The 26,262-nt window shown below is 40.1% G+C and overlaps 1 protein-coding gene across 1 annotated transcript in view; it reads left to right on the top strand.

Annotated features, from left to right (window-relative positions):
• Positions 1 to 26,004, top strand: part of LOC143038819 (ras-related protein Rab-18-like) — a 92,638-nt gene extending 66,634 nt beyond the window's left edge. The window contains exons 4-5 of the mRNA XM_076208388.1: positions 2,498 to 2,623; positions 25,229 to 26,004. Of these exons, the coding sequence (XP_076064503.1) occupies positions 2,498 to 2,623; positions 25,229 to 25,339 (237 nt within the window). The 3' untranslated portion in view covers positions 25,340 to 26,004. The remainder of the gene's footprint in view (positions 1 to 2,497; positions 2,624 to 25,228) is intronic.
• Positions 26,005 to 26,262: the final 258 nt, after the last annotated feature.

Below are 26,262 nucleotides of genomic sequence, written 5' to 3'. Positions count from 1 at the left end.
ATTTATTATTTTATTATGATTTTTTTCTCGCATCCAACCCAGATATGGACCAAAAGGTCTCCTGTCGGCATGCTCCGCCTTTGTAATCCATTGTAATATGTACAATGCATGGACAGCATCTGGACTCAATATCTACATAAGAATTTGCAAAGGATAGAGACATACCAAAAAAAAAAAAATGTGTGATAAGAGGTGAAATGGTGATGCAAGTTAATCTGGAAAGGTTGGCAATCAACGAAAGGAGAATTATTGTCCTCACAGGTGTTGGGCGTCACCTGAATTGCCTGACTCTCTAGTCACTGTTCAGATCTGGAGATGATGGAGTGTCCCTCAGGAGGAAAATACCAAGCACAATAGAGAATCCCTTGAGAGTTGGTTGGAGAGTTTAGAGTTCCTCTTCACTCCATATCCATGCATTCTTGTATGTACACTCTGGACATTTAAAGGATTGACTATTGCTTTCAATTATCTTGCAACATGTGAAGGTGAAATTTGGATGGGCAACGTGGATTTTTGAGATATATGGTTTTGGTGGTATGAAAAGTGAAGAGGGAAGGGATACTTTCTGGATCAATTTAAATTATTGTAAAGTGTTTTGGGAGAAATGTTAATGTAATAGTGTTTGGCTATCTCAGTGCCAAAGTATAGAGTAGTAGAGAGGTTTGGGGTGCCTGAAAAGAGTTATTGCATTTACCTAGTTGTATCTTATGGGAAGGGGAGCTACATTCATGGTGTCCCGTCTCTGTATCTTGCCATATCTAATTTGCTCTTAAGTGCGTGTATTGTTTTTGCACACATTATTTTGTTTATGTTCCATACATCTACCACTGTGGGGAAAGCTGTTCTTTTTTAAGTCTCCTCTATAACTGTCCTTTTTGAACTTCCATGTCCTCTTGTATTTCTCTTATCCCAATTCATTAAGTTTTCTCTGTCAAGGACTTCCATACCTCTCATGATTATGTAGATGGTTAACAAGTAACCTCTTTGTTCCAGAGTCAGCAATTCTAATTTTGACAATCTCTCTTCATAAGACAGTTTTGATGGTGTTGGGATCTTTGTAGTTGTTCTTTGGATTATCTCAATTTTTCCAATATTCTTTTTAGTACTGGGTGACCATAGTGTCACTGCACACTCCAATTTTGGCCTTATCAGTGTGCCAGTATCTTCTTTACCATTTCTTCATCCAAGTAAAAGCTACTTTCATTGATCTTAGCAAGTTGTAGGTTTCTCCAACAATTTTGTTTATCTGTTTGTCAGGGGACATCTTTTTTGTAATGATTACTCCCAGGTCTTTTACAGATCCCACTTTCTTTACTTCCTTTGCACCAGTTTTATATTGTCCTGATATCCTTTGCAGCGAATCACAATTCGTTTCAGTACTCTCGTTAACAGTTTTGCATCATGTGCAAAGAAGCTCATATAACATTCCACATCCTTGTCCATGTCATTCGCATAAATAGCAAACATTATTGGAGCCAAAACTGATCCTTGTGGAACTCCACTAATTACCTCTTCCCAGGTAGAACTCTTATCTCTGAGTACTACTCTAATTTTTCTTCCATGATGGAGGTGTGTTCAGAAAAGGAGTTGATAAAAGCAAACACAGTGGTTTAAAAGAAAGCCAAGCATAAGCATATATGGGAAAGGCTTGTGGAGGGAAGAGTGGTTGATAGAGCATTAATGGTGTATGTAGTAGTACCCAGAGGAAGGATAGGAAGAATTTTGGACATTTGTGTTTTCAGGGGATAGAGTGGGGGATTGTCAAATAATTTTTTGGTAGAAATGAAATTGGAAGTGGAGGAGGAAAAGGGAGGTAGAAAAGTGCTGAGAGTAAACAAATTGAATATAAAGGGTAAGAAAACACCAAGATAAACTGGGAGAAGTGTGAGGTAAGGGATGGGGATAAGCAGAAATAGAAGAAGAATGGGCATGTTTCAAGGAGAAAGTGATAACATGCACAAAGATAGTATGTGTGATGAGGAAGGTGGGGGGGAACAGAAGAGGTTGTGAATGGTGGGATGAAGAGCTGAAGGCAATAGTGGAAGAGGAGAAGCAAGCAGATGAGCATTGGTTGCAAAGTAGAACAAGGGAAACAAACAAGAGATCTGAAAAAGAAGAAATGCAAAGGTGAGGATGGTAGGGATAAAATGGGTTAGGAGTTTGACAGAGAATTTTGGAAAGAATAAAAAGATGGAAGTGAAGAGTGGGAGAAGAGTCAGGTAGGGAGGAAAAGGTAGAGTGCAGATGGGCAGACATTAATAGTAAAGGTGGCAAGGGGAAGATGGATAAAGTGTTTCAGAGAATTGGTGTGTGTGAAAGAGAGGGAGGGATTGATTGTGGCAGTGGGGGTCCTGGGAAAATGACTAATGGGAGAGGAAAAGGACTGAGCCTTAGGAAAAAATGAGATACAAATTAGATACTTTTTGGGTGTGATGTTGGATAATATGATTCTTCTGGAGATACCTATTTAAACATATGATGTCTATTTTGTTCTCAGGAAAAAAGGGAAGTATCCAGAGAAGAAGGTCTTAAATTTGCTAGACGTCATTCTATGCTGTTTATTGAAGCTTCAGCAAAGACACGAGATGGAGTTCAGTGTGCATTTGAAGAACTTGTACAGAAGGTAGGTATAGTACTCTTTTTCAAAGAGAATTGAATATTTATTTCAACAGGTCTGGGCAAAGGAAGTTCTTGGTATGAAATTTACTCATCAGCTTGTATCATTTGTAATTGGTGCCATCAGTTTTGTGAAATATGTATATGTGAATGTGTGAACCCAACAGTCATTTAAATCTGTTCATCCATCTTGTGGTTTAGAGATACATATAATAAGTACATTCATATACCAAAAGCTTTTTTCCCCCTTACACAGTGGGTAGCCAAAAAGAAAAAGGCATAGAAACCACTCCCACCCATTCCATCCCCTACATACTCCACTCCCCTCCACCCTCCTCCCTCCCTCTCATCTTGGCACCTCAATCTACCTTTTACCTCCACTCCTCCCTATTTTGTCACATTCACACCCAAGTATCTAAAGCTATCCACTTCTTCCAGTCTCTTTCCCTTAATACTCGCTTCCAATTTAGTGCCATCCTCTCCCCTTGTACATCTCATCACTTTACTTTTACCCACACTTCCTTCTTCTGCACACCTTCCTAAACTTTGTCATTAACTTCCTTAATCCCTCCTCCAATCCTACCACAAGCGCAGTGTCATCAGCAAACAACTGGCTTAACTCCCACTTTTCTCTATTTTCTTTAACCATCTCCAATCTCTTGCCCATTCCCCCTACTTTAACCTCTCATATCACCCTATCCATGTATAAATTGAACAGCCAAGGGACCATAACACATCCTTGGCAAAGTTCCACCTTTAATGCTAATGTAGGCTCTGCTACTCTTGTAAAAACTCTTGACTGCTCTAAACAGCTTTCCTCCTAACCCATATATCTGCAATACCTCCCACAGTGCCTTCCTGTCTACCCTGTCATAAGCCTTTTCCAAATTCATAAAGGCCCAAAAAACATCTTTAACTTTTCCTAAAGCTTTCTCGCATATCTGCCTTACCACAAAAATCTGATCCACGCAACCCCTACCTGTCCTAAACCCACACTGTTCTTCACCAATTACTCCCTCTGTTCCTCTCCTAATCCTCTCAATCAAGACCCTCCCATAAGCCTTCCCAATTACATTTAACAAACTGATCCCTCTGAAACACTCACACTTGTCCCCTTTTCCCTTATAAAGTGGAACTATACATGCACTCCTCCAGTCCTCCAACACTCTACCCTCTTATAGACAAACAGTAAACAACCTCACCAGCCAGTCCACCATCATTGTACCTCCTATTTTAGACACTGCATGACACCCATATAACCCAAGTGCCTTGCCTGCTCTCACCATATTAATAATTACTTTCACCTCATCTTTTCTTATTTCTCCTTCATTTTCCTCATTCATTACTGTCATTTTCATAGCGCTTCCCACTGCAAATACCTCTACCTCCCTATCCTCCTTCACATTTAGCAACTCCCTAAAATGCTCTGCCCATCTTCCTCTTACTGCCATCTCTTCTATTATCATCGCTCCACCTGCATGTTTTACCTTTTCTTCTCTACTTGATTCACTTCCCCAAAGGTATTGGTGCAGTGCCTTTTTTTTGCTGCAACAGTGAAAAAAAAAATTGATAAAAATATTTGGGGGTATTTACTAACTTCTAATACTTTGTAGAAAGTCTCCTTTTTAGACAGTTCTCCAGGTGTTGAGGAACAGATTTAGAAATCTTTGGAGTATGTGGGGTTTCAAGTTGTACCAGATGTCCTGAATCTCCTGTATGAGCTTTGGCACAGTTGTGGTGTTGCATCCTCATAGCCATTGCTCAATGAGTTTCTATATATTTTCAGTGGGGTTTAAGTCCAGACCATTACCAGGCCAGTCCTTCATGTAGTCCACTCCCACAAACTCAACCATGACTAATTTTGCTGTGTGTGTAGGGGCACTGTCCTACATGAACACCACAGTCTGGCATGCATCAAAACAATACTTCAGATGGTTGCACAACAATTCCAAGTAGTGTTCTTTGTTCACTGTATTGTTTTTAGGCTACACTATTAACTTAACCTGTCCATGGTCTCCAAAGGCACCCCATACCATGACACTGTCAGGGTACTCTGTCCCCTATGTGTACTTGGTGTGGTATAGGTCTGGACCTGGTTGTAACCTCATTTTGCCTCCTCGGTTCCCAGTAATGTTAAACATAGTCTTATCACTCCACAATACCTTCTTCAATTTCTCACTGTCCCACTTCTGTTATTTCTTACAAAATTACATACATTTTTGCATTTGTCTCTCCATCATAGCTGAGGCAATGTGGGGTAGTCCTAACAGACACCTGTTGCAGTAGTTGCAGTTTCTTTTCTTTCAACTCCTTTGTTGTGATTCTAGGTACAGCTTCCACCTGTAGCTGAAGCACCTTAACCTCTTCAGTATGAGTAAAAACTCCTGTGCACATTAGGCTGCTTGATGTACGATGATCCATTACAATACGTGCATTATAGAATATAATGTTATAGCTGTTATACTCATTCTCTTTCACCCAGAATGTTTATAACCACAGAAAATGCTATCAAGCCTGTTCACAGAATACAGGGGCTCTGGCACAACTACAAAATTTATGTAATCAGGACGCCTACATTGGCATCCTATTATACCCACTTGCACCTCATGATGCCTAAGTAAGTGTCATTGTATTCTAGGGGTTAAGAGTCCTCTTAGAAGTCTTCCTAGCCAACCCAATCCTCTTGACCTGGAGTGGCAGGTCATCACCTCCCACGGCCTTACATTTCTTTGTCCATCTCTGGACACTGTGCAGTGTTATACCAATCTGGATTGAGATATTTTTATTGTACTTTCCTGCTACACAAAGCGATAATGCAATTTGGTCCTTTATCAATTCTGGACCTTGTGCCATTATCCCATAATGGACAAAAAACTACCACACATAACAGCAGGAAAAACACATGAGTCACATCACAAAAAAGAATTGATCCACTCACTCACTGGCCAACTGAGATCTTCCTTTCTGTGGGACTGGCTCCACCCACCCTACCTCATGTCATATTCTTTAGGTGGTTACAGGGGGTCTTTGAAAACTTTTAATAGACATTGGCGCATGATTTCGAAACCAATGCTGACTGTATATATATATATATGTATTTACCTAGTTGTATTTTACAGGATGAGAGCTATGCTCGTAGTGACCTGTATTTATATCTCTCCGCATCCAGTTTGTTCTTAAAAGCTTGTATAGTTTCGGCACTCACTGTTTCCCCATTTAGTTTGTTCCAGACATATCACTCTGTGTGGGAAGCTATTCTTTTTCAAATATCTTCTGTAACTGTCCTTCTGTAGCTTCTCATGTCCTATTGTTTCTCTTCTGTCCCATTTTAATAAATAGTCTCTATCAAGAACTTCCATCCCTTTCATAATTCTGTAAATAGTTAGCAAATCATCTCTTTCTCTTTCTTCCAGTGTTGATAGATGTGATTTATCCAGTCTTTGTTTGTATGTATTGTTTTTTTTGCGTGTGTGTGTGTATATATATATATACAGGTAAACGTCGACTTACGATGGCATTAGGTTTCGATAGAGCCATCGTAAGACGATCTCATCGTAAGTCGATCCCCACTCTGTTCCGTGGTCACTGTACCTAGCCTACCTGTATATTAACCACCAGAGATACTGAATATAGCCTATTAAACATGTACAGTAGTTTATTTAATTATTTTTATCCTTTTTACCATATTCAAACACTATAATATGTATTTTCAGTACGGCACTTAAATCTCGCGGGCAGCAGCCAATGCCAGCCGTACGACGTGACGTAATAATACTCGCATCATAAAATATAGTCACCGCTTATATCGATCGTTCTCTCTTTCACCCGCGAATTTTGAAAACCACAGAGAATGGGATTTAGGGCACATTTGAGAGAATGTAAAAACACAGGGGCGACTACAATAAATATAATCAAGACGCAGATATGGCAGCGTCGCGAATCCACTTGCTCCTCATGACGCCTACGTGTGCGGCACCGTATGGAAGGGGTTAAATTATCATATCGTCGTCGTCGTCGTCGTCATCGTAAAGTCGAACAATCGTAAGTCGCGGCCATCGTAAGTCGACGTTTACCTGTATATATATATATATATATATATATATATATATATATATATATATATATATTTTTTTTTTTTTTTTTTTTTTTTTTTTTGTACATCATCATCACTAGGTGCCCATAGTGTCACAGCATACCTCAGTCTAGGTCTTTAGATCTTATCAGTGTAATTATTATTTTACCATTTCTTCATCCATATAATCGAAGCCCACTTTCATTGATCTTGATAAATTAAAAGTCTCTCCAACTAGTTTATTGACATGTTTATCAGGTGTCAAGTCACTTCAGATAATTACTCCTAGGTCCCTTTCTAAGTTGACTTTTTTGACTCGCTTGGTACCAATTTTATATTGACCCAATATTCTATTTTTGCTTTTTCCAAACTCCATTATACTGCATTTCTTAATGTTAAAGTTCACTTCCCACTCCCATATTTTGTCTAGGTCTTCTTGTAGCGATCTGCAGTCTTCTTCTGTGCTTACTCTCTTAAATAATTTGGCATCATCAGCAAAAAAGTTCATATAACACTTCACTCCCTCATCCATATCATTTATATATATTGCAAACATTAAAGGAGCCAATACAGAGCCCTGTGGGAATGCCACTTATCATATCTTCCCAGTTCAAGTTTTTGTCTCTAAGTACCACTCTCATTTTTCTCCCACTTAAGAAATCTTCCATCCATTCCAGTAACTTACCTTGTATTCCTCCTATTATTTCAATTTTTCTTATTAGCTTTTTATGTGGTACAGGTACTCCTCGTTTAACGACGACAGTTGGGACCAGTGCGCCGTCGTTAACCGAATTGGTCGTTAAGCGAAAGTGTATACATATACATACATGTACTGTATGTACAATGTCCAGCAATACATGTATCTTTATTTTCGTGTATTTTCCCTCTTTTATACAGTACATTAAAGCTTTATTTACTGTTTATTTACGGTGGTTATGTTCCTAAAATTACCGTATATGACCAAATCCGCGTATGCTGACATTCCATATTGAATACCGGGGTATTTTTTTAGTTTCGACCATGGGCGCAATATAGCAATAGAAAATTAATTATTAATTTTGTAAATTAAAATGTATCAACGTAATATGCAATTTTGTGGGCGGAAATGAAAGTAAAAAATACCTTGCTACAAGAAAATATGCTAATGAACGAAGTCGGTAGCATAGGATCGGGACGCCATCTTGTCGTCTGCCAACGTCTCTCACGACGACGACAACGAGGACGAGCCGGATGACATTTAATTTGCAGGTAATGATTTATTAAACACAGGTTAGGTTAGACTGTAACCTTCTTGGGTTGGGGGTTACATAAGGAGGACTTAATGCGGGCGAGATAAACTCCAAAAAGGGAGTTTTCTTCTTATTTATTAAAAATTGAAGCAATCTGGTTAAACACTGTACACATTTAGTCACTAGGCCACGTCACACACTGTACACAATTGCTCACTCGGGCAAGTCACACACCGACCGCTCCTGGAGCCGTGCACTCCGGTTTTCTTTCCGGAAATGCTGAGTCTGTTGAATTTTGAGGTGCTCGCAGTCACCTTGTCAAGATTTTTAGTCGGGTTGTTTGGCCCTTTACAAGTTTGTTCTTGGTTCATAATTACTACAAACATAATATACTACATACATAATATATCCAGGGGGAAAGGGTTGAACAGTATTGTGTTCCCGTGTGTTAATCCGGGTTGGCGATTGAACTGCATCTATGGTGTGCGTTCGTGTGTCTGTGTGTCAGTCCGCTTTCATGCGCTGAGCTAAATTGCTGATTAAGCTGGCGCCGTAGTGTCGGCCGGAGTGGATGTCTTGTGTCGCGGTGTCTGGGTAATGCTGCCTGCATGGTGTATGGGAATGTGGTGATGTGGTGTATACATATCGCCCTCCCCCTGGGGTTTGGTGGCACCCGGCTCGTAATGGTACATGGTTAACAAATATAATATTGATATATATATATATATATAGTTATATAGTCAGAGACACAAAATCTTTGGGTGGTTATAAGTGGAGAAGGGGGTGTGTGATGTTGAATTGATTATGAGGGTCCCAAGAGGACATGTTGAACAAGAAATAATGGGTATGTGATGTTGTGTCTCTGAATGGGGAATAAGGTTGTGTTTCACCAGTATTTATATATATTTTCAACTTTTATCTATGAGTTTGTGTGACACTTATATATTATTTCTGAGAAACTCTTATCTGTGAGTTTGTATGGCACTATCTGTGTTTTCTGAGAAACTCTTATCTGTGAGTTTGTATGGCACTATAATATGTTAAGATATTGGTGAGACACAAGATAAAACTTAGCCTAGGTTTACAGCAATTTGGGAAAACCTTTTTCAAGCACTTATTTCATGCAAAAGTACTTTGTTAGTATTATTATTATAAAAATGATGATTAAGGTTGAGAGGGCAGTGGAGGCATAGGGTAAGATTTTATAGTGTAGATCTAAAGAATCTATATCAAGGGTAGTTGATTTGTTTAGGAGACGTACCATGTCTATCTCACTTGGGAGGATGGTATCGGGGATCGTAGGGAGGGGTGGGAGTATTAGTTGGGTTATGGGACCTAGATTGTGGGTGGTGTTTAGAGTGCCTTGGTAGTGGAGTTGGTTAGGTAGGAGCATTGAGTCCATCATATAGATGTGACAGGTGTCTGGTAGGGTGATAGAGCCGTTGATCTTATGATGGGAGGGTGGTTTGTGAAGGCATATTACGGATACTATTGTGGGGTGGGGGAGAAATATGAAGTGTTTATTTCCTACGTGGATGTGGTGTATTTGAGTGTTGTCCGAAAAGCGAAAGTTGCATGTCTTGGAAAGGTTGACTTTGGGTGTTGTGAGTTCTGAGAGGCAAGGTTGGGATTTGGTTAGTTGGAAATGGAATGGGTAAGCTGGGTGAGAAGTGGACGAGGATGGGGAGTAGTAGTAGTGGTTGCATCCTGTGGATGGAGTTTTTGTTGTAGTGATTTAGGATATGTATATCTGACTCTCGCTAAGGTTATAATGGTCGGAAGGAAGTAGAGAAGGTTTGATAGATATGCGGAAAGAAGTTCTTATTGTAATGTTGGCCATTTTAACCTCCACTGAGGAATGCATGACGTCCTGCATCTTCAGGGGCGAGAGCTAAAGTGTATGTTTTAGTTGCGTCGACGTAGTGTCATGTGATGGGAATTGCGCTTGGTTGGGTTATTTGTTAGTCTGGTGGGTGGGTTCTGGTTGGGAGGTGGGGTTGCATTTAGGTTAAGTTTGACTTTTCTTAATTTCTCTCCGTGTATGGTTACGGTTGTGTGATCGGAAGGGTCCGTTAATAGGAAAACATTGTTGGGGAGTGAGGTTGTGACTGTGAAGGGGCCTAGGAACTTGGGTTTGAGTTTGTTAGTTCTATTAGAGTCTCTGACCATGACTGTGTCTCCAAGTGCTATGTTGAGTGGAGATGATCGTTTGTGTTGTTTGGTTTGGTTTTTTTCTTGGGCTGCTTTGAGGTTTTCTCTGACCTGTTTGTATATACTTTGCATGCCTCTTTTTAGGCATTGTGTAAGGTTTTCTAGGTTGTATAAGGGGGGTGGGGGTTGGTTAAAGATTTGGTAGGGTAGCCGCATTCTTTGGCCAAATATGATCTCATGGGGGGACATCTTTGTTGCGGAGTTGACTGTGCTGTTGATACTGGCTTGTACCTGGGGTAGCCAATCTTCCCAACTATCCGAAAGATCGTTGGCCAAAGGTCTGAAGATTTCAAGCACTTTTCTGTTAGTGCATTCTACTAGTCCATTCCCTTGTGGATGGTAGGCAGTGGCGAAGGTTTGATTTATGTTATATAAATGTGCTATTTTGCGCATTACTTCGTTCTTGAATTCAGAACCGTTATCAGATAGCATTTGTCTTGGTATATTATACCTGCAGAATATGTTGTTAACCAATGCTTTGGCCACAGTCTCTGCTGTTTTGTCTTGTAGTGGAACTAGGATTGTGTATTTTGACAGATAGTCGACTGCCGTGAGTACATAATTGGAACCTTGATGGCTCGTTAGCATTTTAAGTAGGTCAATGCCAAGTGTTTCCCATGGTTCAGCATGGAGTGGGATGTCTTTGATATTGAGTTGTTTGGGGTCAGGTCCTCTGAATTGGTTGCAAGTGATACATGAGTCTATATGTGTGGTTATGTCTTTTTTCATATGTGTCCAAAAATATGAATGCCTAGCAGTAGTCAGTGTCTTATCCCTGCCTGAGTGGCCTCCCATTGCGCTGTCGTGCAATATGTGTAGGACCTTGGGAACTAGGGCTTTGGGGATGACAGTAATTTCTCTGTCGTTAGTGGTTCTCCTTATGATTCCGTCGACCAGTTTGAGTTCCTCTATAGGGACAGGTGGTCAGGACTGTAAGGGTGTTCTTGAAAGTAGATGTTGTTTTACTTTAGACCATGTCAGGTCTTTGTCTGTTTCTTCTCTAAGGTCTTGCATAGGAATACAGGTTGTTTTTGTTAAGGTTGATATGTGAATTTGTCTGCTTAGTGAGTCTGCTACTACGTTAGCTTTTCCAGCTAAGTATGTGATTTTAGGGTCAAAGTCTAGTAAGGTGGTTTTCCACCTAGCAATTCTGCCATGTAGGTCTTTAGAGTTAAAGAGGTAGACTAGGGGTTGGTGGTCTGTAAAGATGTTTATCTTGTATCCTAGTATGAGATATTTGAAATGTTTTAAACCCCATATCATTGCAAGTCCTTCTTTGTGGGTTGTTGAATAATTACTTTCAGGCTTATTTAGTACTCTACTTGCGTATGCAATGGGGTGCTCTTTCCCGTTTTCATCCTTCTGTTGTAGAACTGCGCCTATTCCTTTAGAGGAGGCGTCGGTGTAAAGAAGGAATTCTTTCTTCATGTCAGGAAAGGCTAGGACAGGAGCTGTGGTAAGAGCATGTTTAAGGGTGTCGAAGCTTGTCTGTTCCGCTTCAGACCATTTGAATGTCTCGCCTTTTCTTGTGAATTTGGTGAGAGGGGATGCTATGTGTGCAAAATTTTGTATGAAGTGTCTATAGTATGAGGCTAGTCCTACGAAACTTCTTGTTTCATCTGCGTTTCTGGGGGTTGGGAAATTAGCTATGGCATTTATTTTGTCTGTGGTGGTATGGATGCCTTGGGTGTCTACCCTATGGCCTAGGAAGGTGAGTTCCGTCTGTAGGAATTTGCACTTTCCTAGTTGGATTTTCAATCCCGTGCTTTTTAGTCTTTTTAGGATAATCTCTAGTATATGGAGGTGGTCAGTTTGTGTGGGGCTATAGATGATGAGGTCGTCTAAGTAGACGAATAATGAGATTCCTATCATATCGCTGAAAACGCGATTCATTAATCTCTGTTGGGTTGAGGGGGCATTCTTAAGGCCAAAGGGCATGCGCTCGAAGTGGAAATGTCCCTTATCTGTGGAGAATGCAGTTACAGGTTTTGATTCATCTGTCAGTTCCACTTGCCAGAAGGCTGACTTAAGGTCAATTGTGGAAAATACAGAATTCCCGTTTCCTATGGATTGCAAGACATCTTGCATGGCAGGTAGTGGGTGTGGGTCGGATTGAGTTAGGTGATTGATTTTCCTAAAATCTACAACAGGGCGTAGAGTTCCGTCTTTCTTAGGGACTAGGAAGAGGGGACTGTTCCAAGGGGAATCTGAGTGAGAAATTACACCTTGGTGTAACATATCATGCACACTGTTGTTTACTTGTGTTTTCCTACTGTGGGGTATGCGGTAAGCGGGGGTGTATGAGGGGGTGGTGTTGGGGGGGATTTGGATGTGGTGTTTAGTTATATCACATTTGCCTAGAGGTTCGCCTTCTAAGGCGATAGCCGATCTATTCCTTTGGAGAAGGTTTAGTAGCTTGTTACGTATCTCTTTGTTGGCTGATGTTGTTATTTGGTTGGGGTGGATAGGGGTGAGGTTTTGTGTTTGTCCTACAGTGTTGATGTGTTGTGGGAGTGGTTCTTGGATTGGGGAATTATGGAGGTGGACTGAACAAATGTTTGTGTTCTTTCTGATTTTGCGGTGTTGGTCGGAGAGATTTGTTAACATAGCTAGGGTGTGTTTATTTTCTGACACTAAATCCCATGAAGGTTCGAGGGATATGTTGTTAACTCTTGACGTGTCTGGGTCAATTATGACATCCTGATGTTCGATTGCTCCGGGTATATATAGTGGGACTGTTATTGAATGTCTAGGGGGTATGATGACTGTGTTAGACATCAATGCCTTTGAGGTGACATAAGGTGGTGGACAGAATGAGTAGCTCTTAGTTGGAGAGGGGTTATTGAAGCCAGATAGACATGAAAGAGGTTGTGTGTCTGGGTCGGGTGTTTCAGGAATTTTGGAGTTGTCATTTTCATCTCGGAAGGAGATTTTGTTGGTATCTAAGTTGATGATGGACTTCCAGTCTCGCAGGGACATTAAACCTATTATACCTTGGTGGTCGAGACTCCATTCATCAGACCTGGGATTTGTTAATTTCTATATCTAAGTCTATCCTATCATGAAGTGATATGGTACTTCCTTCTATCAGTAGGCCTTCTGTGTTGGAGTACTGGATTTGGGGTGGGTCATTCGCGAGGCTGCCATATCGGCGTCTTGATTATATTTATTGTAGTCGCCCCTCCATAATGACATTCTTTCTAATTCTTTTGTAATCGCATTTTCTATGGTTATCAAAATTCACGGGTGAAGAGAGAACGATCGATATAAGCGGTGACTATATTTTATGATGCGAGTATTATTACGACACGTACGGCTGGCATTGGCTGCTGCCACCGAGATCTAAGTCCATGACGCCTACGTGTGCGGCACCGTATGGAAGGGGTTAAGTGCTTCGTAGAGAGCTCTGGGTATGAGGTTCAGGTTTGTGCCTGTATCAACCATCATCGCAACACTGATTTGATCTAGTGTTACCTTTAGAGTGATATAGTTGTGAGGTGGGTCAGACGTTCCTATGGTGGTCTGGTGCGTGAGGCTGGTACGCGTTCCCCCAATCGGTGTTGGGTTGTGTGTGTTGAGTTTGACGTTCTGTGGGAGGACGGTGTTTGTTGTGATGCCATGGTCTGTTTGTCCTCTGATGAGGATGTGGTTGTGATCTTTGTTGAGAACATTCCTCGTTGGAGTGAGTTGTGGTTTTGTGTAGGTTGCAGTATTTACTTGGCCGTGTTGGTCTTGATATGTTGAGTGGGGTGGGGGAGTGCGTGGGTGATTGGTTTTGTTGTTGGGCTCTACATTGGGAATCTGTGTGGGAGGTAGTTCCATGAACTGAGCAAGGGGTAGTGCGGTGTTGTGTCTGTGGTTGTTGGTGTTGCTGTGCTCTACATTGGGCATCTGTGTGAGTCGTTGTTCCATGAACTGAGCAAGGGGTAGTGCGGTTTTGTGCTTGTATTTGTTGTTTTTGTGTGCAGTCTCTGGTGTTGTGAGTTGTTGAAAGATGGTAGGAACACCAGGTTGATGGTTGTGCTGTATTGGAGCTAGGGGCCTGGTGTGACTGAAGGCTATTTAGTCTAGCATAATGGTGCTGGTCGGAGAGGGAAATGTTGCAAGCGTTGGTTATCTCTAAGATGTAATTATAAGCTAATGGGTTTCTGGTGTTTAAATCCCTTCTAGCTGCTTCTTTTTGACACTTTGGTGGGAGTTGGGAAAGATAAAGGCCTATCTCTAGTAATGTGTATAGGTTTTCTAATGTCATTGCTTTCTTTCCTGAGATGTCTGTGAAGGTCCAAGGGCTTTGGTTTTCTAGATTTTCCCTAATTTCTTTTATTGCATTGGCAACATTGTCTTTGATGTTAGACTGTTTTTGAGTTCTAGTGTTGTTTAGAAATGTGAGGAGAAAATTAATGTTGTTTGTTTGTTCTGAAAGACATTAAACAGATGTGTTTTGTATTCATTGTATGTGATTCTACTAGCAATAAGGTTATCAAGCATTCAAGCCGTGGATCTATGCTCATCTGAGGCTTGTATATTCTGGCGGCATAGATTTATCTTCTCTAAGTTAGAGTAGTTAGGATTTTTAGAGAAAAAAAGGTCACATGCCGTTAGGAAGTCAGTGATGGAGAGTCCGCTAGTTTGAGAGAAGGTGGGGATTTCGGTTAGAGGGGAGATAGTCTGGTAGTTATTGACTATTGTAGGTTGGTGTTGGGATGTATGTGGGTTGGTTGGCAGTTGGGTTGGGTGGGGATGTTGTGATGGGAGTTGTGGGTGAGGATGTTGCGATGGATTTGGGGCAGGGTTAGGTGTTGGGTGGGTGTCGGAGGTGAAGGATATTTGACTTGACGGTTGGTTAGGAGAAGGGCAGGCTAAGTTCTTGTATGCATGGGTTGTGGAGTTTGGGGGTTGTTGTTGGGGGTCTAAATGAGGGGCAACTTGGAGTTGTATGAGGTGTGGGGGAGGGGGTTGAGGGGTAAGAGTGGTTGGTTTGAGTCAAGCAGTTCTTCGTGGAATGGGTCATATTCTAAGTGTGGGTTGTCAACGTTATTCTCGGGAATATTTGTAGAATCTACTTAAGGTGTGGAATGATCGATGTCACTGGGGGGTTTCTTTTCTTTCGATTGAGAAAGGAATGAGTCAATTATATTCTTGACTTTGGATCTCGTTCCTGAAGCCATGTTAGTGTCTAACTAGGGATGCATGCATTACCTAAAAGATAGTGTGTTATAGTTAGATAAGAGGAGAGGTATAAGTCATCAATGGGTAATATGCAAACAAGAATCACTTAACTGATAAAATGCATATCAAAATGATACAATGTATGTAAAACAGGGTAATAATAATGTCATAAAATTGTAAATATGCATAAAAGGGTAATAAGAAAGTTCTTGTACATACAATATATATAACAAGGTAATAGTGAAATCTAAAAAAAATTAATGCATGCACAAATATATGTTAAGTTATAAGTTGGCAAAATACATATGGGGGTAAGTTTGATATAACAATATATTATTATTAAATGTATATGTGAATAAGGCACAGGTTATGTCATGAGTAATTTCATATAGTTAAGTTCTATAACACTGTTACCTTATTGACGTAAAAATGTTATTTCCGATAGTTCTACGTGGGCTGTGTTGACGTCCAGCTGACGGCAGTGTCAGCAATTCTCGGTGAGCCAAAGGTGGCGGTGGGTGGAGGGTGAGTTGGGTGGTCGTGAAGGGTAAGCGAGAGTGCTGACCCGATGCGAAGGGGAGGTATGTTAGGTGGGTCCGGGCCTAACTGCTGTGAAACTCCTGGCCTGGGTGGAAGGGGTGGAGGTGGGTTAGGCGGGTCGTGGCCTAACCGATGCGAGGCTCCTGGTCTGGGTGGTCATGGAGGGGGGGTGGAAGTGGGTTAGGCGGGTCTGGCTCCTCCAGGTGAGGTTGCTTGTGGTTAGGTACGTCTAGACGTATGAAATCTAGGTGTATGGTGCTCACATGGAATGGGAGAGAAAAGCGAGTATCAGGGGGATTTCAGGGGTAGACGAGAATTATTAAAATAATAAAATGGTATGAAGGGTGGATAGGAATTACAATATTTACCTTTATATGGGTTTTAGGTGGTTGGAGTCGGTTGCGACGATTGCCCGGAATTGTGTACAGAGGTGTCACTGTAGACATCTGTCTACAGAGATTATGGTAGCTGACTGCCACCAGGTGGTTTAAAATCGAAAGCCTTCGATTTCACCACCGATTCTAAGATTGATGCAATCTTAGTATTCAGACTGTCGTCTCGAAGGGAGTGGTTGGTGGAGGGCGAGTGGGTAGACGTGTCGCTTGCTTGACGGAGTGATGTCTGCTTCGTAGACAGTGATCTTGGTCTTCAGAGCTGCGGGCGCGGCTGGTTTGCTTGGAGCTGAATTGAATTAAGCGGCTTGATTCCTTTATTCTGGGAGCTTGATTGGTTGAAGATTTTATTCGGCCTTCTGTGGTAGGCGCGAGTGTAACCAGTATTACTTGGTATAAGATAGGCTTGTCTCTTTCGGAGTTTGAAAGGAAACTACCGCTCGCCAGTGGTTGCGTAACCTTGGTTGTATGGTTGAGGACGGCGTTTCTATTCAGAGCGTGGGAGCACCGCTGCCGCCATTTATGTAACCTTGGGTTGGGGGTTACATAAGGAGGACTTAATGCGGGCGAGATAAACTCCAAAACGGGAGTTTTCTTCTTATTAAAAATTGAGGCAATCTGGTTAAACACTGTACACATTTAGTCACTAGGCCACGTCACACACTGTACACAATTGCTCACTCGGGCAAGTCACACACCGACCGCTCCTGGAGCCGTGCACTCCGGTTTTTTTTCCGGAAATGCTGAGTCTGTTGAATTTTGAGGTGCTCGCAGTCACCTTGTCAAGATTTTTAGTCGGGTTGTTTGGCCCTTTACAAGTTTGTTCTTGGTTCATAATTACTACAAACATAATATACTACATACATAATATATCCAGGGGGAAAGGGTTGAACAGTATTGTGTTCCCGTGTGTTAATCCGGGTTGGCGATTGACTGCATCTATGGCGTGCGTTCGTGTGTCTGTGTGTCAGTCCGCTTCCGTGCGCTGAGCTAAATTGCTGATTAAGCTGGCGCCGTAGTGTCGGCCGGAGTGGATGTCTTGTGTCGCGGTGTCTGGGTAACGCTGCCTGCATGGTGTATGGGAATGTGGTGATGTGGTGTATACAAGACGAATTAATTTATCATCCTTTCATTTCTTCGACATCGGCATCTATGATAACAAACATGGTGTACCATTCGTCCGACATGACTTCCTTACTTACGAAATCTGTTTTAGCATTTTTTTTTTCATTTCCGCCCACAAAATTGCATATTACGTTGATACATTATAATTTACAAAATTAATAATTAATTTTCTATTGTTATATTGCGCCCATGGTCGAAACTAAAAATTTACCACTACCGGTATACACTGTACCCCAGGTAGTTTTTGCAGCTTGCAGGATGGTAATGTAGACCTAAGCTTCAGAACACTTTACCTCACAGCTAATATCCACCGTACAAGTTAATTTATAACATCATACAAATTTGCCTCAGCCAACTTAATTATCGTACACGACGTCGTAACTTCGGGAGATTTACGTTAAATGACGTCGTAAAGCCCGTCGTTACTCCGAGTTGTCGTTAAACGAGGAGTACCTGTACATACATATACCAAAGGATTTTTCCCCCTACACGGGGGATAGCCAAAAAGAAAAAGGCATAGAAACCACTCCCACCCATTCCATTTCCTATATATTCCACTCCCCTCCACCCTTCTCCCTCCCTCTTATCTTGGCACCTCCTGGATGACAGGTCATCCCTGCATCCTGTCCACTGCCCTGGGTCAGGAGCAGTGTCACAAGACACAGCACATCCACAGCAAGGTTGCTTCATAAATTCAGCGACCCCCCCCTCTCCGTCCCCCCATCCAGAAAAGGAGAAGACGGGGAGAAATCCTTTCGGGCTACATCAAATTTTTTTCTCATACATACTTCCTCATCCCCCATCCTCCACCCACTCTCCCTCATGCATCACCACATCATCTATAGACAACCCCTCTCCATTCACCTCTATCTTCTGTCCTCTCCCATCCTTCCTCCACAGACATTCCTCTCTTTTGTAATGCCCCTTTCACCCCATCTACCCATCTCATCCTAGGACGCCCCCTCATATTCACTCCTTCAACTCTGCCTTCCACACTTCTTTTTCTAATCTTTCTTCACTCATTCTTTCCATGTGTCCAAACCATCCTAATACTCTTTCATCAACCCTATCTCTCAGCTCCCTTTCCACCCCAGTTCTCCTCCTCACCTCCTCATTTCTCACTCTATCTAGCCTAGTAACCCCTATCATACTTCTCAGACATTTCATCTCAAACACATTCAAACTCCTTCTCTCTTCCTCTCTCATGTTCCATGTTTCTGCCCCGTACATTGCTGTTGGCACAATCACTCCTTCATATAACCTCCTCTTAGCATCCATTCCCAGATGTCTATTACTCATTACACTTTTTAATCCACCAAGGCATTTACTCGCTTCTCTCACTATACATTCTACCTCCACCCCCCTCCTCCTTTTCCTCTCACATTTGCTACCAAGTATCTGAAACTATCCACTTCCTCCAGTTTCTCACCCTTTATGGTCACTTCCAGCCTACTGTCACTCTCTCCCCTTGTACATCTCATCACCTTACTTTTACCCACATTTATCTTCAGCTTCCTTCTTTCACACACCTTCTCAAACTCTGTCACTAACTTCCTCAATCCCACCTCTGATCCTGCCACAAGTGCAGTGTCGTCAGCAAACAACAACTGGCTCACCTCCCACTTTTCTCCATTTTCTTTAATCATCTCCAACCCCTGACCCACTACCCTTGCATTCACCTCTCGCACCACCCCATCCATGTAAAGATTGAACAGCCAGGGCAACAAAACACACCCCTGACGAAGTCCCACCTTTACCTCAAACCATTCACTCTCTCCATTTCTAATCCTAACACAAGCTCTACTACTCTCATAAAAACTCTTGACTGCTCTTAACAGCTTTCCTCCTATCCCATATATCTGCAGTACCTCCCACAGTGCCTTCCTGTCTACCCTGTTGTAAGCCTTTTCCAGATCCATAAAAGCCCAAAAAACACCCTTACCTTTTCCTATAACTTTCTCACATATCTGCCTTACCACAAAAGTCTGATCTACACATCCCCTATCTGTCCTAAAACCACACTGTTCCTCACCAATTACTCTCTCTGTTCCTCTCCTAATCCTCTCAATCAAGACCCTCCCATAAGCCTTCCCAACTACACTCAACAAGCTGATCCATCTGTAACTACTACACTCACACTTGTCCCCCTTTCCTTTGTAAAGCGGAACTATACAGGCACTCCTCCAGTCCTCTGGCACTCTACCCTATCTTAAACAAACATTAAATAACCTCACCAGCCAGTCCACCATAAATGTACCTCCTTTCTCAGACATTCTGCATGGCATCCATCCAACCCAGGTGCCTTACCTGCTCTCATCATCTTAACAGCTGCTTTCGCTTCATCCTTCCCTATTTCTCCTCCATTTTCCTCACTCATCACTCTTGTTTTCTTAGCATTTCCCACTGCAACTACCTTTCCCTCCCTATCCTCCTTCACATTTAGCAACTCCCTAAAATACTCTGCCCACCTTCCTCTCACTGCCTTCTCTTCCATTATCATCTGCACCTTTTATCTTTTCTTCTCTACTTGATTTGCCTCCTCTTCCTCTTTTAACTTCTTTCCAACTTTCCAAAACATCTTTTTATTACTTTCAAAATTTTCTGTCATACTCTTTCCCCATTTCACATCTGCTCTCCTCTTTGCTTCCTTTATCTTATGCTTAACTTCCCTTCTCTTTACTTTGTACCTCTCATACAAAGGATTACAAAGGCGGAGCATGCCGACAGGAGACCTTTTGGTCCATATCTACGTCGGATGCGAGAAAAAAATCATAATAATAAAATAATAAATAAGAACTATAATAATGTAAATAACAAATAAAATACATGAATAAATGCATAGGTATAGGTAAATAGGAAATAATAATAGATTGACATATAACTAATAATAAATGAAAATCAAACAGATTCAAACTCCTAAACAATTTTAGAATAGATACTTGTGTTTCTAAAATACCCGATTTCAGTAAAGCTCAGTTCATAGGACTACGTCAGGAGCTTCAACTTACAGATTGGGAGGCAAAATTAAATGAAAGACCTGTAGATCAGATGTGGGAAATATTTCAAAATACGCTCACTAAGATGATTCAAACTTACATTCCTTTTAAGGACAGACGTCCCCCAAATCAGGCTCGCCCAAAGTGGCTCAACAAAGAAACTGAAAAAACTATTGCTAAAAAGAGACAGGCTTATAAGAAATATAAGTGCTCGGGTGCATCTAATGACTATGAAAGTTATGTATCAATACAGAGAGATTTAAAAAAGACAATAAGAAAAAGAAAACGACAATACGAAATGAACATCGCTGAGAAATCCAAAGAGAATCCCAAAGAATTCTATAGTTACATTAGAGATAAAAAGGTTGTTAGGAATCACATTGGTCCACTATTATCTGCTGACGGTCAACTTGAATATTCAAATGAAGGAATGTGTAATATCTTAAACAATTATTTTAGCTCGGTATTCGTAAACGAAACACCTCAAGGTGAATTCCAAACTGAAACATGTGAAAAGTCTAGGGTAAACTTACTCACTATGGTAAATATAACAAAAGAAAAAATTAAAAGGTGTATAGACAAACTCAAAGTTAATAAAACACCAGCGCCTGACGGTTGGCATCCAAGAATCTTAAAGGAAATGAAAAATGAGAATGTTGTTCCATTAGAAATTATTTTCAAGAAATCCATCATATCCGGAGATGTCCCAAGAGAATGGAAGTTAGCTAACGTTACTCCCATATTAAAAAAAGGTGACAAAAAGAAACCAAATAAATATAGGCCTATAAGTTTGACTTCAATCTTAGGAAAAATAATGGAAACTATCATCAGAGATGCTATCGAACATCATTTAGAAAGTAACCGTTTGATTAATGATAGCGAGCATGGTTTCAGACAGAAACATTCTTGCGTGACTAACTTACTCGAATTCTACAACACAGCTATCTCGAATTATGACAAAAGAAACAATATAGATTTAGTATATCTAGACTTTGCAAAAGCTTTTGATACCGTCCCACACGAAAGACTACTTACTAAATTAGCTTTGCATGGAATAAGTGGTAGCCTATTAGGTTGGACTAGTAATTGGTTGAATGGTCGAAAACAGAGAGTTGTTTTAAATGGAAAAACTTCTGGATGGAAAAGTGTTGCAAGTGGAGTTCCTCAGGGTTCCGTTCTTGGGCCACTTCTATTCATAGTATATATAAATGATATAGACCATGGACTAAAATCTACTGTTTCCAAATTTGCTGATGATACAAAACTGTGCGGAGTGGCAAATGATCACTCAAACCAATTAGATATTCAAGAAGATTTAGATAAACTACAGCAATGGTCTGAAAAGTGGCTAATGAAATTTAACACAAGTAAATGCAAGGTAATGCACATAGGTAAAAATAACAGTAAGTACGATTACAAGTTATTTGGAAATTCGTTAACAAAAGTGGATAGTGAAAAAGATCTCGGCGTAATTATCAGTAACGATCTCAAATCATCCAAGCAGTGTATTTCAGCCTCTGAGAAAGCAAACAAGATTCTAGGACTGATTGCACGATCTTTTGATTTCAAAAGTCCATCACTCATTAACAAGCTATATAAATCGTTAGTTCATCCACATTTGGAATATGCTGTTTCCGTATGGTCACTGAATCTCATTAAAGACATTGACAGACTGGAAAAAGTACAACGGGAAGCCACAAAACTGATTCCAAATATAAAAAATAAATAATACGAAAATCGACTAAAACATATGAATCTGTTTACCCTAAAAAAGCGTAGACTCAGAGCTGGCTTGATACAGGTCTTTAAAATTCTAAAGGGAATTGACAACATCAAAAGTGACAAAATTTTTACATTGAATGAGAATCAGACAAGAAACAATGGTCTCAAACTGTCCGGAAATAGATTCAATTTGGAAGTAGGTGGAAACAACTTTGCCAACCATGTAGTTAATGAATGGAATAAACTTCCTGCACAGGTAGTGCAATGTAGTTCAGTTTGAAGCTTTAAGAATCATTTAGATAAATACCTAAGTAAGATGCTGTAATGATTTATTTATGTATTTTGTTTATGTACATTATCATAGTTTTTATTTGTTGTTTTATTGTTAGTGTGATTTTTTTTTTTTGGCATCTGACCTAGATATGGATCAGGGGGTCTCCTGTCGGCGTGCCCCGCCTTTGTAATACTTTGTAATGATAATAAAACAAAAACAAATAATATAAATAAATTATAATCATTACAGCATCTTGCTTAGGTGTTTATCTAAATGATTCTTAAAGCTTCAAACTGAACTACATTGCACTACCTGTGCAGGAAGTTTATTCCATTCATTAACTACATGGTTGGTAAAGTTGTTTCTGCCTACTTCCAAATTGAATCTATTTCCGGACAGTTTGAGACCATTGTTTCTTGTCTGATTCTCATTCAGTGTGAAAATGTTGTCACTTTTGATGTTGTCAATTCCCTTTAAAATCTTAAAGACCTGTATCAAGTCACCTCTGAGTTTACGCTTTTTTAGGGAAAACAGATTCATGTGTTTTAGTCGATTGTTGTATGATTTATTTTTGATATTTGGAATCAGTTTTGAGGCTCGCCGTTGTACTTTTTCCAGTCTGTCAATGTCTTTAATGAGATTCAGTGACCATACAGAAACAGCATATTCCAAATGTGGACGAACTAACGATTTATATAGCTTGTTAATGAGTGATGGACTTTTGAAATCAAAAGATCGTGCAATCAGTCCGAATCTTATTTGCTTTCTCAGAGGCTGAAATACACTGCTTGGATGATTTGAGGTCGTTACTGATAATTATGCCGAGATCTTTTTCACTATTCACTTTTGTTAACGAATTTCCAAATAACTTGTAATCGTACTTACTGGTATTTTACCTATGTGCATCACCTTGCATTTACTTGTGTTAATTTTCATTAGCCACTTTTCAGACCATTGCTGTAATTTATCTAAATCTTCTTGAATATCTAATTGGTTTAAGTGATCATTTGCCATTCCACACAGTTTTGTATCATCAGCAAATTTGGAAACAGTAGATTTTAGTCCATGGTCTATATCATTTATATATATACTATGAATAGAAGTGGCCCAAGAACGGAACCCTGAGGAACTCCACTTGTAACATTTTTCCATCTAGAAGTTTTTCCATTTAAAACAACTCTCTGTTTTCGATCATTTAACCAATTACTAGTCCAACTTAGTAGGCTACCACTTATTCCATGTAAAGCTAATTTAGTAAATAGTCTTTCGTCCTAATTTGTAGCCAATCTATGAATGCCTGCTTCTTCTCTTTTACACCCTTTGCGTCCTCATCCCACCACTCACTACCCTTCTTTCTATTTCCTCCCGCCCTCCTTGTTCCACACACCATCTTTGCACACCTTATGACTCCCGCCTTGAACCATCCCCATTCCTCCTCCACTCCTAGTTCTACTCTATCCTTTACTCTCTCCCACTCTTAGTTTGATATATATTTGCCACTCTCCAGGTTTTTTCTTTTTTCCATCTTTCATCTTTTACCTCACTGTGTTTTTTGTTATATCAGCACTTAATGTACACCTTTTCCTGTTTTTGTTTTGGTATATATTTATCCACTCCTTCATTATAGATTTCTTTTAATATCATCCATTTCTCTTCCACCTGTGTTTCTTCATTAAAGAATTTATCCTAACTCATTTTTGAAAGAATTTTCAGTTTCTAAAACCTGTTTTGTTACATCAGTCTTCCTTTTCTGTTTCTCATTTCTTCCCAAATACAGGTAGTCGTCGACTTACAACTGCAATTGGTTCTGACCGACCAGTATTAACTCGATTTGGTCATATGTTGGACACATGTTAAATTCCCACCTTCCTCTCACTGCCTTCTCTTCCATTATCATCCCTCCATCTGCACCTTTTACCTTTTCTTCTCTACTTGATTCGACTCCTCTTCCTCTTTTAATTTCCTTCCAAAACATCTTTTTATTACTTTCAGAATTTTCTGTCATACTCTTACCCCATTTCACATGTGCTCTCCTCTTTGCTTCATTTATCTTATGCTTAACTTCCCTTCTCTTTACTTTGTACCTCTCATACGATTCCCTCGTCCTAATTTGTAGCCAATCTATGAATGCCTGCTTCTCATCTACACCTTTCTTTGCTTCCTCATCCCACCATTCACTACCCTTCCTTCTATTTCCTCCTGCCCTCCTTGTTCCACGCACCATCTTTGCCCACCTCATGACTTTCTCCTTTAACCATCCCCATTCCTCCTCCACTCCTAGTTCTACTCTATCCTTTACTCACTCCCACTCCTCTTTCAGCTTCTTATACTCATTCCCCTTTTTTTTTTCATTGAAGCAGTTCACTCTAAGTACCTCCTTACCTTCTGCCCTTTTCATCTTTCTCCACCTATTCTCCACTCTCAATTTACCTTCCACCAGAAAATTATCTGATATTCCCCCACTCTCTCTCCTTAGAACATATACATCCTTAACTCTTGCTACCATACTCCTGGTCACCACTATATAGTCCATTAATACTCTAACTGCCACCCTTCCATCCACCACCATCTCCCATGTGTACTTATGCTTGACTTTCTTCCTAAACACTGTATTTGCTATCATCAACTCTCTTTCAAGACACACATCACCATCAATTCTCCAATACAATTTTTACCTGGAACTCCATACTTCCCAATCACTCTGTCTATTGGTTCATATTGGTTCATGTCTATTGACATAGACAAGAAATATTATTGGTGCAAGCAGTGAATCTTGTACTACATTTGTTGTTGCTCCCCATTTTCATATTTTATCTTTAACTACTGTCCTCATGTGTGTGTATATGAGTTTGTATACATAGTAAGGTGTCATTTTGTTTCAGATTGTGCAGACACCCGGACTTTGGGAGATGGACCAGCGTGCACAAGGTTTCAGTGTGTCTGATGAGCAAAGGAATGACTCCTATTGTTCTGGATATTGCTCTCTTGCATGAATAGGGACCATTTAGTGATTGGGATGAATGATAACTGTTGTTAAAAAGTTCATTATGGACTTACTAAGCACCATCGTCATATTTCATATTTTCAGAGTTTTGTGAAGGTTGAAATAATGCTTTTTTAATTACTTGTATATGCATTAGTTTCAAGATGTATATAAGTAGATATGAAATAATAGCCTGTGATTTGATTTAACCATATGTTGCATATTGTAATCGGTTTATCAGCTTTGTACTACTGTATCTAAATTATTTTCTATATGAATATTTCAACTTTGAGTAATCATAATGACTGTTAAAAGTTAATATCCTGTAAAGAGTAGTTTAGGAAAGCTATTGGTGTGGAAGTTAAGAAAATGTAATTTCAGAAATATTCACCTAAGTTTGCTTTTTAATTGAAAACATTTCAGTACCAAACCTGAGGACCTTGTACTAGCTTCCATTTTATTGAGAAAAATATTCCTTGTAATATATATGCACAAAAAAGAAAACAGTTGTGTACTTGTGGTGAAGATAATGAGGTATTTGCATAAATATATTGCATGACAAGATAAACATGTATATAAATTCTCTCTATGGCTCATTCCTTTAAACCCCATAAAAAGGATTAAGAAATGTAATGGATTTTTGTAACTGTGTAGATTAATAGTTGAATTCAAGAATTGTTTATTTTTAACATCCTTTTGAGGCTGAAGTTAGGGTTTGTAAGATTTTCTTAACCACTTCTGTATGATGACACCTATGTACATGTCATGAGGTGTGAGTGGGTACACGAGGATGCCGGTGTCTGTATCTTGATTATATATATTTTTTTGTAGTTGTACATGAGTTATGCCTGGATTCTGTGAAATGGTTTGACCACATTTTCTGTGTTTATTATTACTCAGAGTAAAAGAGAACGAGTAATACAGCAGTGACTT

This window comes from Oratosquilla oratoria, chromosome 25 (assembly GCF_046742065.1).
Source record: "Oratosquilla oratoria isolate Oo_2021 chromosome 25, ASM4674206v1, whole genome shotgun sequence".
Lineage (NCBI taxonomy): Eukaryota > Metazoa > Arthropoda > Malacostraca > Stomatopoda > Squillidae > Oratosquilla > Oratosquilla oratoria.
The sequence above is the reverse complement of the archived record's forward strand: the minus strand, read 5'-3'. Positions and strand labels throughout refer to the sequence as shown.